The sequence below is a fragment of the Branchiostoma lanceolatum genome, chromosome 6 (assembly GCF_035083965.1).
Source record: "Branchiostoma lanceolatum isolate klBraLanc5 chromosome 6, klBraLanc5.hap2, whole genome shotgun sequence".
Taxonomy (NCBI): domain Eukaryota; kingdom Metazoa; phylum Chordata; class Leptocardii; order Amphioxiformes; family Branchiostomatidae; genus Branchiostoma; species Branchiostoma lanceolatum.
The window spans coordinates 22496441-22513801 of NC_089727.1; the positions used below are offsets into that span (position 1 = coordinate 22496441).

The 17361-nt window shown below is 43.3% G+C and overlaps 1 protein-coding gene across 1 annotated transcript in view; it reads left to right on the forward strand.

The window, feature by feature from the left end:
• Window positions 1-17361, forward strand: part of LOC136437032 (protocadherin Fat 4-like) — a 95633-nt gene that overhangs the window by 61555 nt on the left and 16717 nt on the right. The window contains exons 6-8 of the mRNA XM_066431472.1: window positions 3759-3939; window positions 7877-8130; window positions 11232-16024. Of these exons, the coding sequence (XP_066287569.1) occupies window positions 3759-3939; window positions 7877-8130; window positions 11232-16024 (5228 nt within the window). The remainder of the gene's footprint in view (window positions 1-3758; window positions 3940-7876; window positions 8131-11231; window positions 16025-17361) is intronic.

The following is a 17361-nucleotide window of genomic DNA, read 5'->3' on the forward strand; positions in this document are numbered from 1 at the left end:
ATGTTTGTCGAGTGCCAGTCTTCCTCCGCCACTGGAACCACTCTGCCAGCCCAAAAACGCCTGTCTTCCATTGCCCTCTCCAGAGACTCAGAGGGTAGGCCTGTGTCCTTCTGTAGTACATCCATGTATTTGAGAGGCAACATAAGGTTGGGCCATCTAAGAGCTTCCTTTGGAACTACAGGGACATTTTAATTTTATTTTGAAAAGGTGATTGAAACAGTTAACAGTACACTGAAAGTAAAAACAAAATCCAGACTCCATTTCCGAGGTTGACTCCCACAAAAGTGAACTATAATGATTATACAAGTCTGAGGTTCAAGTAATGAATTTGTTATTGCCTGTTAATAATACTAGGATTATGTAGAGGTGACCCTCATGCCCCTATCGTCACCCCTCCTTCTTCTGTTACCTTTTTCCTTATCCCTGGCTTCTTCTGGAATTTCTTATCTTCAAAAACAAGTTCCATAATGAGATGATTATAACGTAACAGAGAAAACAGAAGATTACGAGAAAACAAGGATGAAATTGTAGCGACCCTAAATAACATTGATGTTTTTCATTTTTGGATATTTTATATAATCTGACATCTCGAAATGTATTAAAGTATTAATTTACATAACAAGTATTTCCTTTTTTTTATGTAGCAATGTCCAACTTCTAAGTATACTAAAGGAAGTATAATGATTGTACATGTACAGGCTAGGTTGGACAGCTTTAAAAACTTGCCAGCAAAAATTTCACAGGTACTGTAGCTGTTGTAAAAGCCCTGATTCCATTCTTCAGTTTAACGCTAAAAGGTTGCCATTAAATAAAAGGAACATAGTCATCTAACTAGACTTGATTTTACCTTTAGTTCAAACGTGTCCCTACTTCCCTTGACGTCCTATAAGGGTGATGCACTTAGAAATATAGACAGGGGCTGTGTTGTTTTCCTGTGGTGTGTCTTCTGAGGTTGGGACATGTTCCAGATGTTCTTATAGTGATGAAACTGTAATGGGTTTCTCACTGATGTTTGAAGCTGTGCTGAAGGTCTGGCCTACACTGTGATAATCCTGTACTGTCAATACTTCGGTCACTTTTAGCATTATTGAAAGAGTTGGGTGAAGGAGGTCACATTTTTACCAGCGTAGGTTTTTGTTTGTTTGTTTGTTTGTTTGTTTGTTTGTTTTTGGTAGGTTGGTTGGTTGGTTGGTTGGTTGGTTGGTTGGTTGGTTGGTTGGTTGGTTTTTTCTCGGTTCTTTAATTCATTGGTTCTTTGGTCGGTTTGTTAGGTCGTTTAGTTACTGGTTCATTCGTTGGTTTGTTTGGTCTTTGGTGAACAGGTAGGATTTTTGATTAAAGATTTACTGAATGAATTGTAGCTTATTGATAAGTAGTAGTTGTAACTTCATCTGAGGTTCGACCGCTTTACCTTTTAGTTGTAACTATACAGAGATAACTATACTACATTTGTGTAGGCTTGTGCTTCTAGTTTTCTCTGATTTTAATGTATTTTAAACAACTTATTTTATTGTTAATAACACCTACATTGTACTTGTTCTTATCAAAAAGTTTTCTTTTATCATAATGGCCTGACCTTCAGCTCTCCATCAGACTGTTCTTAACCTTTGTACAAGCTAACCTCCAAGAGGCCAGATGTGTACAATTTACCAACCTCAAAAATCCACCCTAACACTTGAAGTAGGCATGTTGTTTAATGTTGTTCAATATGATCTAGCTCCACCCCTGCCAAGTTTGAATGCTGTGGTCCTGTATATATTTGTATCCGTCTAACACTTGGCTTGCTTTAACCAAGTAAACTCACTTAGTTTGACTTACGTCACAGCACTCCTTAGGCATACAGACATGTTCCAATGTAAGTGGCTGTGCCCTCTTTGAAGAAAGCCAAGTTTTTGTTTGCGTCATCCGGTCTGAAAGCTTGGGTTACAAGTTTGTTCTGTGTTAAATCCCCCGGCTTCCTATATTTACAAGCCGAGCCATCCCTCTTCACAAATGTTTGGGACTCATATTTAGACCAAGAAAGAAGCTAGCTTTGAGGATGTAGTCGTTTTTTTCTGCCCCACTTTGAGGCTATTATTGTAAAACATAAAAAAGGATAAAACAGCAAATAACATGTACTAGACATGTTTTTCCTAACACTTTATTGTTGTTTTGAATACATGTAGTAAGAAGCCCTGCTTGCTTTCTTGTCCTCTTGTCCCCTATTCTATACTATAGCAGTATTATAATGATTGTACTGAACGTGAAATTTAAAACATTTCATCAAAGATACAGATGGTATATTTTGTTACTTCTTTCGAGCCAATGATTTTTTATGATATCTTATTATTGTGTAAGATATTTTGTTTCTTTTGTTGTGATTTCTCCCAGAACTTTCTCTAGCCAGCTTAACTTTGTTGCTAGGTTACTGTAAACAAGGTGACTTATTTTGACCATGGCTTAATTGAATTTCTCTTAACATGAAAATAAACATTGATGCAGTCATGAATTTCTATCTTACATGTTAGTTTATCAGTAACTATTTCTGAGTTTCACATTCTTCAGAGATGTGAGTGGTTAATAGTGATTCAGATGAATCAGTCAGCTTCTCTTGTACTGTAGTTCATTCTGTTCAATGAAACAAAGATCACTGTAGTATCAAATTGTCTTCTTTTCCATTCCCCTTGCATCCTTGTCTACTTCATTGCCTTTCTATGCTGTTTTTTTTCCTTTTTACTAGTAAGGGCCATGAATTGAATTAAAGTTTGTATTTCTTTGTCCCGTCTGGAAATTACCCGAGCTTACAGGGCACAAGAGTCGACCCGGTGATCTCTCCCAGGGTCAAGTTTATTTTGTCCCAGAATAGCAGGAGAACGTCCCAGCAACAAGGCAGCTTTCCTGTTTGTCAGTGTAGCCAGACATGTTGTTGTGCTTACACTTAGGAAGGAGCCAAATTCAATTTAAGAATAACAGTCAAGAAATCTGGTGTAAGTCACCAAAGCAAACACAAGTCATGTTTCTAGGTGTGTTGGGATTTCATTTTCATCTGTTGTTTTTTGGATAGTCATGATTTGGGATGAAACTGTGAAATGTGAATTAGGCTTATCTGAAAGTAAGACTGTACATTTGTAAAACTAAAAGATGCAAGTTTAAGTCTGAATAAAACAAAAACGGGAATTTGCCAGAAAATAAGTAACGAAATTGGGTTTCATGTACAAGTACAATTGAGTTGTCTTTGCAATCTCTTGAACTGTTTTTTTCTGTACATTTTGTACTACATAATATATATATATATTTTTTGTATTGTGCAGTATTTGTTTTAGTCTGTACCTTGCCTAGCATAGGCCAACTTGAATGTAATAAATACTGCAATGCTAACAGCTACCTATATAACTATGAATTCAACGACTGCTTTTGGACGATTCCATCTTTTTGTTATGACGTCCAGAACCTCAAAACAGTGTTGTGGAGGCCTTCTCTTTTAACGCCTTCACTTAGACTGAAATAACATGGGGTATCTGTTAGTGGCCATGTAAAACATTGACAGGTGGTAGTCATGTAGAAGTGAATGCTGTTAAACTCTTTCCGCATGGCTACCATGGTTGGAATATTTCTGACAGGGTCTTGTCTTATATCATTAGTGACAGTCTATGTTGGTCAGATGCATTACTGGGTATGATGCTGTGCTGGGCAGAGATTTTTTGGCGACACCATAGGGCCAGAACCTATCATTGTGTATTTAGTACAAAAGCTTAGCCAGTTTTCCTCTCTTTCTTTAGGTTCTCCAAGGCTAACAGGAACAGGAACGGTCCGCGTGCTAGTTGACGACGTCAATGACAATACACCAACATTCGACCAACAGACATACACGACAACCATCGCTGAAGACGTACCGGTGAATACTGACGTGCTATTGGTCAGCGCTACAGATCTGGATGCTGGGGAAAATGGCAACATCAGGTGAGAAATCTTATGATCCACCGTGATGGGTTAAGATGAATTAAGATATTAGTCTTGCTAAGGGCTGCCTTACCAAATTAGGAGTTGGTCGTGTTTGGTCAACATTCCAAATTCTGATACTGAAACGTATTGCCTATAGCAAAGGTCCCCTCACACAGCTAACAAGTTCATAAAAACTCATCAAGTCGATAATATGTCAATGGTTTACAGAAACTGGACCAGTGCTTGCAATAGAGTAAGGTACATGTAAGAAGAGAAGGTTATCTCCAACAGATTTGCTCACATCTGTGTGTGCCCTACCTTTCCTGTTTACTACCAAAAGGCAGGGCTCAAATTGTAAAAAACACAAACCGGTTTTAGCAGAGGATGTTGAAACACAATGTTGTTGTTACAGGGGATGTAAGGATGGTGTGACCCTATGTAGGTCTCTGCCTAACACCCATGTATATGTCTTTGTTATAGACATAACAAAGATCATATTGGGTAAACAAGGTCTTTTTCCAAAATGTATCTTAACTATTTATGTATCACAATTCTGCATTTCACTTTGCATAAAGTTTGTATACTTTCAAAATGATATTCAAATAGTGTACAGAATTTCACTGGTACTACATTAAAGATCTGCATATACTGTACTGTATGTAGCATCATTCTGTTGTTCATCTAACAATTTAGAGAGAATAGATTCCGATAAACTGAAGCTATAGATCTTGATGCATTTCCTATATGGTCTAAAAGGAAGCCATTAGACTTAGAGAAAACTAGAGTTCCACAACCTCATACCTTCACCAAATGATTTTAACCTTTATGACTGACGTATTTAGAAGTGTTTCTCATCAATCATAAATCATACCAGTTGATCGTCTTCAGCCAAATAACAGAAGTTGTCCAAAGTATGAGCTTATCAAAGAAGGTTATGCTAACATTTATCATCAAAATCTGATTTGCATAATTATATCCAATCATACAAAGCATCACGTAAGCTATCTACTTACCAAAAATTATGACCATCCATCAAGCCCATCTTGATTTATAGTATTTTCTCATTAATTATGCAAATGAGGTCATCATTTGCATAGTGATATCTATTACTATTTTTCTCCTCCTCAGTTACATATGTCACAAGTTTGAGAGTCCTATCATGGAATTTGGGGAATGTATAAACTGCCCTCATTGATTATGCAAATTAGATACTGATTTGCATAATAAGTATCTAATCATGTACATCATCACTCAAGCTATCTACTTACCAAAAATCATGACCATCCATCAGGCCCTTCTTGAGTTATTCCATTTCAAAGTCTGAAGCAAAACCTGCTCCTGCAGTTCCAAAAAAGCTGCTAGGGGGCCCAAACCTAGACCACTTACTCCCTGTCCAAAGAGCTATCTACCACTCAAAAATCAGAACCATAGCATGTCCAGAACACGAGATATCAAAACAGGTAAGTTCCGCTGCAGTTCTGTAACAAGCCGCTAGGGGACCCAAAATCTAATCATTTCCATGTCTCATCAAGACCTACCCACCTACCAAATATCAAGACAATCCATCCAAGCCTTCTCGAGTTATGCTGTACGTTACACACACACACACAAACAAACGCTACCCTCTGCATAACCTTCTTGGCGAAGGTAAAAATGTGTTACTTCCAAATATGTCACCCCACAGCACACCCGACCATACCAGGTCTTCTACAAGGCTTTTAAAAGCTTAAGATGTCTTCCTTTAAGGTTCACACTCGCTAAGGTGGAGTACCAAAGTCTTACAGGTCACACAAGTGTGTGAAAACTTCCACCTTTCAGTCTGGGGATGACGTGTGTAAATTATTATGTAAGGAACAACTCCCCTCCCCCTCCAGTTTCTCAGTGGCACATCCCTGGAGTTTAGTGATGTGAGTGATATGATATGCGTATGGATCTCTTTCAGGAAGGGGTTGTCTTCATGTATTGCTGCAGTACCTGAAAATACTGCTAGGGGCCTCAAGATAGCCATGTGTCTTTGAGACCTCAATAACTATCCACATATACCAAAATTCATACAAATCCATCAAAAGGATCTTGCCAATATCATGTAGCTGCAAACACACAAACACAACCTAAAGCTGCACTCTTATGGGAGATAAACCTCCTTCCCATAGGTACTAGGTAATGAATTATTAGCCTAGAGTGCTACAGCCTATATTGAATAGAAATTGCTCCTAAGTTGACCCCAATTTATTGCCTGATTGGGCTCAAGTCCTATATTGACTTGCAGTGGTCCCTTTTGACCTTGGGGTGGCAACCGTTAGCCTTTAAGGTCAAAGGCAGCATACCCTTGGCAGGTGTTGAGTCTTCCTTTGACAACTTCTTGGGAGAATTTATCTTCTAGGATGTCTATAACTAGTATAAGAAAGAGATATCAAGTCCAAGGAACCAAAGTAGACAGCCTTCAGCAAGGTTGTCAAGAAAACAATTGATTAGCAGGGTTTGTCAGAATTCAGTGGGCTAGTTACACTGGTATGGAGCCTATGGAAATTTTGGCAGTATTTGAAATATGTTACTCTTACTGTAGTTTTTGTTTCTTTCACTGTAACTTTATCTTAACTGTTTTCACGGTCACCTCTGTACCGTGAACGTATCATCACCGTCAAAAACCTGCTGTAATTATGTATGATTCCTTCACACAACCGTTCTGTAAATCACTTGCCGCCACCGTGAAGTTAAAGTTCAGTGAAAATGTCCATTTTCCTTACACCGTGAAATTTTGCTACTTTGAAGATAAAGTGAATCACAGTATATTCGTTGTACAGTAGATTCCGCATATCTGTATAGCCCATTTGTCAGCGCAAATTATACGACTTCCCGAACTATACGACTGTCCGAAATAGCGATATTGACGTCCCGAAGGAGGGAAGGGGGGAATAGGATTTTGAGCAAGACACACAAACACACTAACGATATCGCAACTTTATTTTGCAAAATTTTAATCAAAGTACAATCCGACCTTTCCGACGATCTTAACGTCACCATATTGGATTAAATTTTCGATCTATTTTGTCCAGATAAGCCCGAACTGCATGGGAAACTCCTGCCAAATAAATAAACTCCCACCATGTTGATCATGTGAAATCTTGCAGTCAACCAATCAGAGCACATGTTTTCATGACGCGAACCAATCAGCGCTTAGAAACAAGCAGTAAACATGTATTTTAATGAGCAAGTTAGGGTTAGGCTACGATATAATTTTTAATAAGATTTTATACAATACACCGAACTTAACGATTATGGGCGATACAGTTATGCATTGTTTTTACAATTGAGTGAATGGTAAATGGTTTGGTGTTTTGGAATTCTATACAGATAGACGAAATATACAGAAAAAAGGTATACAAATAATCGGCATATACTGTATTTGTATGGTCAAGGAGAAGGCCTTTCTTTGAGATCTTAATGATTTTGCTGCCTTAACTGATTACAGATTAGCTGATGAGACACACATGAAGTGCCTCTGTTCAGATGTAATTTCCCCAGCCTTTATTTCCCATGGGTTTGGTGACTACTACATGTACATGTACCTCCAGGTGGTCTAGGGGAGTACAAGTAGGAAGTGCCTGTCTTGTTGCTGTAGGCATGACCAAGGCCAGGGGACTTCCCACCCACCCACCATTAACACTGATTTGTGACTGATGTACTCCAGATAGCAGGAACATAATGTACAAGGAACAAATTTCATGGCAGGGGGGGTTAAGTTGGGGGTTAGGGCACCTCTGTAATAATTTTTTTTATCATTTTATGTCACTGTACATGTAGTACATTTTGTTTGTTAAGCACATTCCTTACAATTTTTCGGCCATTCTCGTAACTACTGCTTTTGAAATTTGTTAGATATTTTGGTGACGCCTCAGGGGCAGAGCCTTCTTTGCCTTTAGCCTCACCATTCTTTGCTGTATTCTTGTTTAAGGTACACGTTGACGGGAGACCTCGGCGACAAGTTCGAGGTGAACCCCTCCACTGGTCAGATCATCACCATCGGACTGCTGGACAGGGAAACACAGTCCCTCTACACCATGGTCGTCACGGCCACCGATAGCAGCGCTTCCAACGCTCGCTCCAGCTCTGCCACGGTGATGGTCACGGTCAGTGATGTGGACGACAACGTGCCCGCGTTCCTGGACCGGTCTATCGATGCCTACCTGCCTGACAATGCTCCTACAGGTGAACTTATCTTCATCATTTTTATTGTCCATCTTGTCCTTTTTAGATCTACAGAAGTTATTGTTATGAAACCTTTAAAAAAACAAATGCAATAGGTTATCCTAGTGAAAATACGGACCTATTTTGGGATCTTTTGGGTTGTTCTGACAGTGTGGAAACAAAAAAGGACAAAGAATTGAAGACAAGAAAGTAGGTGAAGGAACATGGTGGAAAATCCAAATTTACAGTAGAAAAAAACTTGACGACATCAAAGCATCTGTCATCCTCAAAAAATTTATATTCCCCTCAAACAAATCTGTATTGCAATGCCCTACATGTAGTTCTATTCCCCTTGAGGTGGTAACGTATCCCCCCCAGCTTGGATTGCAGGACTAACCCCAACAAGTGGAAGTGGTCCTTCATTTCCTATACAGACTGTGGAATCATACCGCCCCAGGCAATGTGCTATCATCAAACCTGTGGCGACATGTCAGTCAATTTCACTGGCTTCACCTGAAAATGCCATGGATACACCCCAAAGGCCCAGCTGCTTCCTTTTCAATCTCCACTTCATTCTGGAGAGGTACTCCAGAGCTGATTTCAATCTGTAGTCAGGCCAGGTTAAAGTGATTCCTTGTTTAATGTTTCGCTGGAGGTTTACTGTTTAATGTAGTAAATGATGAAGATAAGTACATGTATAAAGTATTTCTGCAAAGGTAGACAAAAGAAACGATTATAAGTGGACATTAACACAAATCATTTCTCCGAGTTGATTAAATCTTACTTTGATCAGAACAACTAAAGTGGACTTCAATATTAATTCCCTTTATTCACCAGTAACTGTTCTTGTTCCAGGGATTTCAGTTTCATACAGTCATGTATGTATTATGTAGGGCAATAGAGATTCAAAGCTCTTTATAAAGGGAATTGAATTTAACATACTTGTACGTGTAAATTTATTGTCGTGGGGACTCAGCTTCGCTATAGGAAAAGGCGGATTTTGCTGTGTTTTGAATTTGCGGTCAGAATAATTTTGTAGGACAGAAATGCTTCTTTGCAGTGTCATGGATTCGCAGTGGAGACGTCAACAAAACCATCAAAACTGTGAAAATTAAGCCACAGCAAACATTTCAAGATTATGCTGTGATATTTCTTCCTTGACGTTTCGGTCAAGTAATGTCCGATCACCCTATCAGTGTCCAACTCACTAGATAGATATCTATCATCACTATTGACAACCTGTAGGATTTCCACAGTTTACAGTAATCATTGATGTCTTGGGGAGGTTGGGAGATAATTGACAGCATGGTTGGGAGCAGTGATGTTTCAATTTCCTTTCCTCTGGGGTACCCAACAATTCAGCACTGCCTAGAGCATGGCTATGGAATGGGAATGGATGCCACTGACTAGTAGTACTTCCTGATAATGTTTATCACTTTGGGGAGAATGTTGTTGGCCGGAAGCAAAGATGGGTGTCTGAAATGTAGCTAAATTCCTCGGGAAAATGTAGAAAAGTAGCAGTTTCTTCTATAAGTAGCAAACCTATAAATGTACCATTTTCCAATGAAAATCCAACATTCACTCTTGGATTCCAGAATCTGATATCAATTCTTATTTAGTCCTCTGGTTCGAAGTTTGGCCCTTTCTTATAATTAGTAGTTAAGACCTTCCTCCTAACTTTTACATAATGGCTTGTGTTATTAAAGTTTGCATGCAAATTGATCACATTGGACACATGTAAAGACAGACTTGTAGGTCTTGGTCCTGTTTTTGCCTAACTTTAGGACAAAATGGATTGACTGGCATGAAGCTTAAGTCACAAACGTCCACTGTTCATGGCTTGAAAAGAAATCCTGCCTTGCAAAAACAAGTTCAGGAATTCTTTTCTTGTTGCGCACATGCCTCATGACCTCAAACCTGGATCGACGAAAACAAGGTTGAACTTCTGTCCTCTCCTGATGAGGCGTAAGATGTCTTAAGACAAGTAGACTGACACCTTAAGTGGTCTTTCAGCAACAACTCTTTCCTCGGGTATGCTAAGGGCAAACTCTCCCATCCACCGAGTTGTTCTTTTTCGACAGAGACATCAAAACGTCTGATGGAGTTGTCGAAAACGTCATGTCGAGTATGCCAAACATAAGCTCTCTGCCATGCTGATATGTTTGCTCTTTCTTCTCCAACTTACATGTCCATTCTTCTTGGACTACTTGAACATCGGTACCTTAAGCCCTTGTCGACAGACTTCAGTCTGGAATTCCATTTTGACAAATGTTAAGTAAAGGAATTGGCTTTATTTGTGAAAGGATTTAGTTGCTTTTGAGCAAGTAAACAGGCTTGTCGGGCTACCTCACCCTCAACATGCCAGATGAACTTGGCAACGGACAAGTTCTGGCAACTAGGGGAGTCATACAAGGTTCACTAGGACTAGCCGACCTTCAAACGACCTCCGTTATCCAACATGGTGGTCTTCTCCCAGCCTCCCCTTGGGTAGAGGAAGTAAGGGGTCAGGATCAAGTTCTGCTAATTACTCAGATAAAGTACAGAAGAGTTGAAGCTGCAACATTTTACTACTGACAAGCATGTTCCTGTACTCAAGCCACTTCCGGCCGTGCTAAGTTTGGCCAGCTATTTCCTGTGTATTGAGAAGGTGTTTGGTGTCTGCCACACTTGAAACAACACATTACTGTCTGTCTGAAACAACTGTGTCATGTTGGCCTGACAAGTTGACAAGAATGCCTATTCTTTTGTAAGATGGGGAGTCAACTTGAAACACTGATCAGTTTGAATAAATATGGAATGTCAGAATGAAATTCCTCCTTTCTGAGCCATTATTTGATAAAACAATAGATCTAAATGACATTGCAATGAAAGGAGCACACATCCCTGTACATCTTTTTTTATTCATCTTTACTACTGTCATAACATACTGCACAATTATGATGATCATGGTTGGTAGCTCTTGAGACATTTTGCCTGAATTGAAAAAAAATTGTCACTTTGTAGCATCATTCATACTGGCCTGTGTTAACTACATGATACTCACTACTTAACAGGGAGAAGGTCTAAGGTTTCTTTTAAGAATATATGTACCAGCACTCAATGTGTTTTCATATGTTTTTCAGGTACGTTTGTGGCTCTCGCCTCTGCCACCGACCCAGATGAAGGCACCAATGGTGACGTCCGCTACTCACTCTCTGGTAGCGATGCCAACCGCTTCAGTATCGACCAGGTCACCGGGGTCATCTCCACGGCGATGACCCTTAGCGACAGCCAGTACAACCTCCAGGTCACCGCCAGCGATCTCGGACCCAACCCAGGTACCGACACGGCCAGCGTCACCATCAACTTCCAGCCTGCCGCAAGCTTCCCCTCCATCAGTGTGGGCACCGACACCTTCAACTATCCAGAAACCCAGTCAGTCGGAACAGTGCTAACTTCAGTACAAGGCAGTTCATCTAAGCCGTCTCCAGCTGACACCGTCACGTATCACATCGCGGGCGGAAACGAGGGAGACGTGTTTGAGGTGAACCCCTCTGGGCAAGTACGTCTTCGAAGAAGCCTGAACTACGAGGAAACAAGTTCCTTCAATCTCTGGATGGAAGCCAGGGACAGCGATACCCCAGCGTTATCCAGGTATCACAGGCTGAGGATAGCCCTCACAGACGTGAACGACAACCCGCCAATCTTCTCCCAGAATCCGTACGTTGGCTCTGTCGGAGAGAACGAGGGGACGTTAACGAGCGTACTGACGGTGTCTGCTTCTGATGCTGACTCGGGGTTGAACGGACAGTTTGAATACAGACTCAGAGCTACAGGAAACTTGGACAACTCCTTCCAGGTCAACCCCAACACGGGTCAGGTCAGTACGAGACGATTCCTGGACAGGGAGCAACGAGACAGCTACACCCTCGTAGTAGAGGCAGTGGATAAGGGTTCCCCTACTCTAACTGGCACAGCTACGGTCCTCATAACTGTTGAGGACAAGAATGACAACCCCATGCAGTTCAGAAACCTGTACAGCACCGCCATTCTTGAGGATACACCAATAGGTTCATTTGTGATACAAGTCAGCACCACGGACCCTGACATTGGCACCAATGCCATGGCACAGTACAAGTTCTCGCTAGACTCACAGTACGCAGAAGCTCGGGGCAAGTTTAACATGGGACGTGACAGCGGGAATGTCACAGTAGCATCCACCCTGGACCGTGAAATCAGCGATCACTACGAGCTCCTTGTCATTGCAGAAGACTCAGCATGGGAAGCAAACACGCCACTGTCCATCACTATACTTGATGTAAATGACAACCCACCTCGTTTCAGTGCTCCTGTATTTGAACGTAACCTCCCAGAAGGGATCCGAGCAAACCAGCTTGTGACAAGATTAGTCGCAACTGATGAAGACGAAGGCACGAACGCTGAAGTGTTCTACCGCATGAAAACCCTTTCAAACTTCTTCCGCCTTGATGAGAGCAGTGGGGCAATCTTGACAAAGAACTCACTGGAATTTGTCCCAGACTGGACTGGCACCACCAACCCTAACCACCACCAGTTTGTGGTCATCGCCACAGACCGCGGCACTCCTCCCCTCTCCGGAGAAGTCACTGTGATCATTAACGTCATCGACGCCAATGATCACGCACCAGTCTTTCAGGAGGTGTCGTATTTCAGCCCGGTGCCGGAAAACGCACAGATCGGTGAGATGATCATCCAAGTCTACGCTGTGGACAACCAGGACATAGGCAGCAACGCTGAGGTGGAGTATTCCATCACAGGCGGCAACGGAACCAATCCAAATCTATTCATCATCGATAGGACGACAGGTTGGGTTTCTGTAAGCGCGTCCTTGTCTGGTCGTCAGAACATCTGGTACTCTGTGACAGTACAAGCGCGCGACCAGGGCAGCCCTGCTCTGTCTACCACCACTGATGTCTCCATCCTGGTGACTGACGTCAATGTGTATGCACCAGGCTTCTCTGCTCCGTCTTACCAGGTGACCATCGAGGAGAGCCGGCCAATGAACAGCCACGTCTTCACTGTTGTAGCCACTGACAGAGACGCGGGTTTGAACGGTGAGATCAGGTACTCCATCGTTGGAGGTGATGACTACGGACAGTTTTATATTGATCCTCAGACAGGGTCTGTAACAGTAGCAAGAGTTTTGGACTACGAAACCACGCCAACGTTTCACCTCAACATCTCTGCTCGCGACCGCGGGCTCCTGTATCGCGAGAGTTTTGTCATCCTCACAGTAGACCTCACAGATGTTAACGACAACGATCCGATGTTCAACCCTGCTACGTATGACCCCAGCATTCCTGAGAACTCCCCAAGCGGTACATCTGTTGCCATGGTAACAGCCACTGATGCAGATACAGGAGCAAATGCTGCGATCACGTACCAGATCACTGGGGGAGATGGTCGGGACCTCTTCACCATTGATTCTGTAACTGGGGAGATCACCTCCCAAGGAGGTCTGGACTACGAACGTAAACAAATGTACACTCTGCAAGTCACAGCTACCAACGTGGAGGCATCATCAAGGTTCGGCACCTGCACTGTTAACATTCACCTCTCCGGGCAGAACGAGTACGCTCCAGTCTTCCTACAGAGACTCTACACCTTCGAGATCTCGGAATCTGCGGAAACCGGGACAACTGTGGGTACGGTGTACGCGACGGACAGAGACGATGGAACAGATGGTATTGTGAACTACATTCTAGTGGGCAGCAGCAATGACAAGGGATTCGCCATCGGTCTAGAGAGTGGAGCCATCACGGTTGCACGGAGGCTTGATAGAGAGACATCCAGCCATATCATCCTATCCGTCATTTCAAAGAACCGAGGCAGCATACTTGGTAATGATATTGACGAAGTCCAGGTGAACATCACCATCATTGATGCTAACGATCCTCCAGTGTTTGAGTTCAGTCTGTATGAAGGGCATGTGAGTGAAGGAGACAACATCGGCACCTCTGTTCTCACTGTATCTGCCATTGACAACGACTTGAGGGCAGACTTCAGATCCTTCGTGTATGGCATCCAAGATGGGAACGAGGACAGTGCGTTCAGCATTAACCAAAACAGTGGCATTATAACCACAGCAAGTCGGCTTGACCGGGAAACCATCGACACCTACAACCTAACTGTCACTGCAACAGACTCGGGTATTCCTCCTGCAACAGGCACAACCTACGTCGTTGTCAACATCGATGATATCAACGACAATGGTCCTGAATTCGTCCCACCAGATGTGACCGGTTACGTCCTGGAAAACAGAGCACCGACAACAGTGATGACGCTCAGCGCTACCGACCCTGACCTGGATCCAAACCGTGGACCGTTCTTGTACCGGTTGATTGGAGGGCACAACTCCCAGTACTTCACCCTGGATCAGAGCAATGGCCGACTCAGCACCACCCGTCTGATCGACCGTGAGCAGCAGAGCGACTTTTATCTAATAGTCGAGACCACAGATTCGGGATCCCCCTCCATGTCCTCCACACACACAGTCCACGTCGTGGTAGAGGACGTCAACGATAATCCGTCCACGCCGCGTACTGTTGACATCTATATCCACAGCCAGGACGGGTCCTTCCCACCCGGACCAATCGGAAACGTGCACCCTGTTGATCCTGACGTCGGTGACACATTTAGCTGTACGATCATCCAAGGCAACACCGAGTTCTTCAGTATCCCCTCCTTGTGTAATCTTAACACTGAAACACGAATCAATACAGTAAGAGACCTCGATCTCCGTGTAAGTGGAGACGACGGTGTTCACCCTTCTGTTGTTTCTACCGTCAGCGTCCATTTCCGCGAGTTCACCAGCGACGCAGTAACCAATGGCATCATTGTAAGGCTGAATAACGTTACCGCCAGCGACTTTTTGAAGAACTCCTACGCAAACTTCATCTCAGCATTGAATGACATACCCGGGGTCTACAGTATCGTCCTGTACAGCATGGAGAATACTGGAGAAGATCTCGACATAGTTCTTGCCATTCAGCAAACTAACCAACAGTTCATGGTGCCGCAGCAAGCGTCCACAGCTATCACAAACAGAAAGGCTAACATTGAAAGCAGGGCAAGCGTTTCAATTGTTGCCGTGAACTTTAACCCCTGCGACGACAGCCCGTGCCAACATGGCGGTGTCTGTAGCAAAACGCTGCAGGTCACCTCGTCTTGGAACATTCTGGAAAGCGATCCGGTGATATTTGTGTCCGTGGACACCGGCAACCGTTTCACCTGCAGCTGCCCCACTGGTTACACCGGGGAAAGTTGTGAGATAGAGATAAACGAGTGTGATGCTACTCCCTGTCTTAACGGAGGCACCTGTACCGATGAGATTGGCACCTTCAGCTGCGAATGCCCACCCGGTTACCATGGCAACAGGTGTCAAAACGACGTTGACGAATGCAGCAGCAACCCCTGTCGAAACGGCGGGCAATGCCTGCAAGGACTGAACGACTACACCTGTTCTTGTACGCAGGGATACACAGGGAAGAACTGTGAAATTGACGTTGATTACTGCATTTCCCAACCGTGTCTCAACAACGGCACATGCACCGACGGGCGGACATCGTACTCCTGCCAGTGTGGATTCGGCGAGAAGGGAGACAACTGTGAGATCACTAGCTACGGATTTGAAGAGGTTTCGTACATGCAGTTTCCAGTGCTGGACCAGCGCAACAACGACATCATGATCGAATTTGCCACCGTCATGACGAACGCACTCCTCCTGTACAACTACGATGCGGAAGAATCGGATACCTCTGATTTCATCGCGCTGGAAATCATCGCGGGAAAGCTGCGACTGTCGTACCAGCTGGGCGATGGGATCACCCGGATTGGCGTGGAGAAAAATGTGGCTGACGGACAGTGGCACACCGTCACGGCTAGGAGGAATGGCAAGGTAGGATAAATTCTGTTTTATTCTGAATGAAAGACACACCTGTTCAAAGCTTCTGATCAAAACATGACAGTGTGATGAGAAGAAATTAAAGAAACTTACAGTGAATGGTAAAAATCGCTGAGAATAGAAAGACCTTTCAAGAAACTTTCAGACACCTGTTAGTGTTACTTTAGGCCCACTTTACATTACGCCTTTCGCAACAGGGGGACTGGCAACAGCGGGACTGGCGACAGCTGGAACCCCGTGTAAAGAGAATTCCCGCTGTCGTAGTCCCGCTGTCGTTGCCTGACAACTCAGGGGGAGTCCCCGACAGCTTCAAAGTTTGCATAAAGTGAGCACGTCGGGCTCGTGACAGCGGGAAGTCAGGGCATAGGTGATTAGCATATAGCGCGGGCTAATTGAGATGTGCCTCTCGTCATCCTGAACCGCTTGTAGAACTCGCATCACACAGTCTGCCCTGGACAAATTTCTGTCAAAAGGTCGCCGGTACCCTTACATTATGCCATATCGCGTGGTGGATAGGATCGCAACCCCGTGCCAAAGCAATGGCAGCGGGGAGGTAAAGGCCGGTGGATTCTAGATTGGCGACGTCTCGGTATCTCAGTCGTCTCCTGTGTGATAGCCTTGCTCGTTGCCTCATGTTGGATAAGACGCGAATGGGATACATAAAGAAAAACATCTGAAACATTTTGATTCCGCACATTATGTTAAAGGTCACAATGGGTCAAGTTGGGTCAGTAGTGAAATCCAAGCACTGCGGGTGTCCTGCCAGATTTCCGGGCAGTGTATCTAAAGCGGGAAATATCGCCGCTGTTGCGAAAAACTGGGTGTAAAGTAGACACCAGTGGGCCTTAGATGTTTCCCCTGGGTGAACGTTCTACAGGTCATCGTCAGTGCTTTCTCCATGCTATAAGCGTTGCTGGAATGCTTTCCATGTAAACAATAAAGGTGTGCCTTATCATTGTTTCATCTGTTGCGAGCAATAGCGAGACATGGTCACAAAGCTTTGTAAACAGAGAGGAAAACAACGCAGCTCGGCCTGGTAGAGGAAGAGGTTTCGCGTCTCTTTGAAGTCGAACTAAGCTTTGTCGTGAATTTTGATAACAATGACTTTGCATAATGAAGAACAAAGAAAAAACAATGGCAGTCACAACAGAGCAGTTGGAGAAACTCAAGATGTATAGTCTTTTGGCATAGTCTTGTTTTGGCATCAGTAGTCACAATGGAAAGACTGCCTATTAACAAATTCTTTGATTGTTGCTGTCAAACAATATCAACTAATTAGTGCCTTAGTTTGGAATGTCTGATATTTTTCCATAGTGAGGTGTTAACGAAAT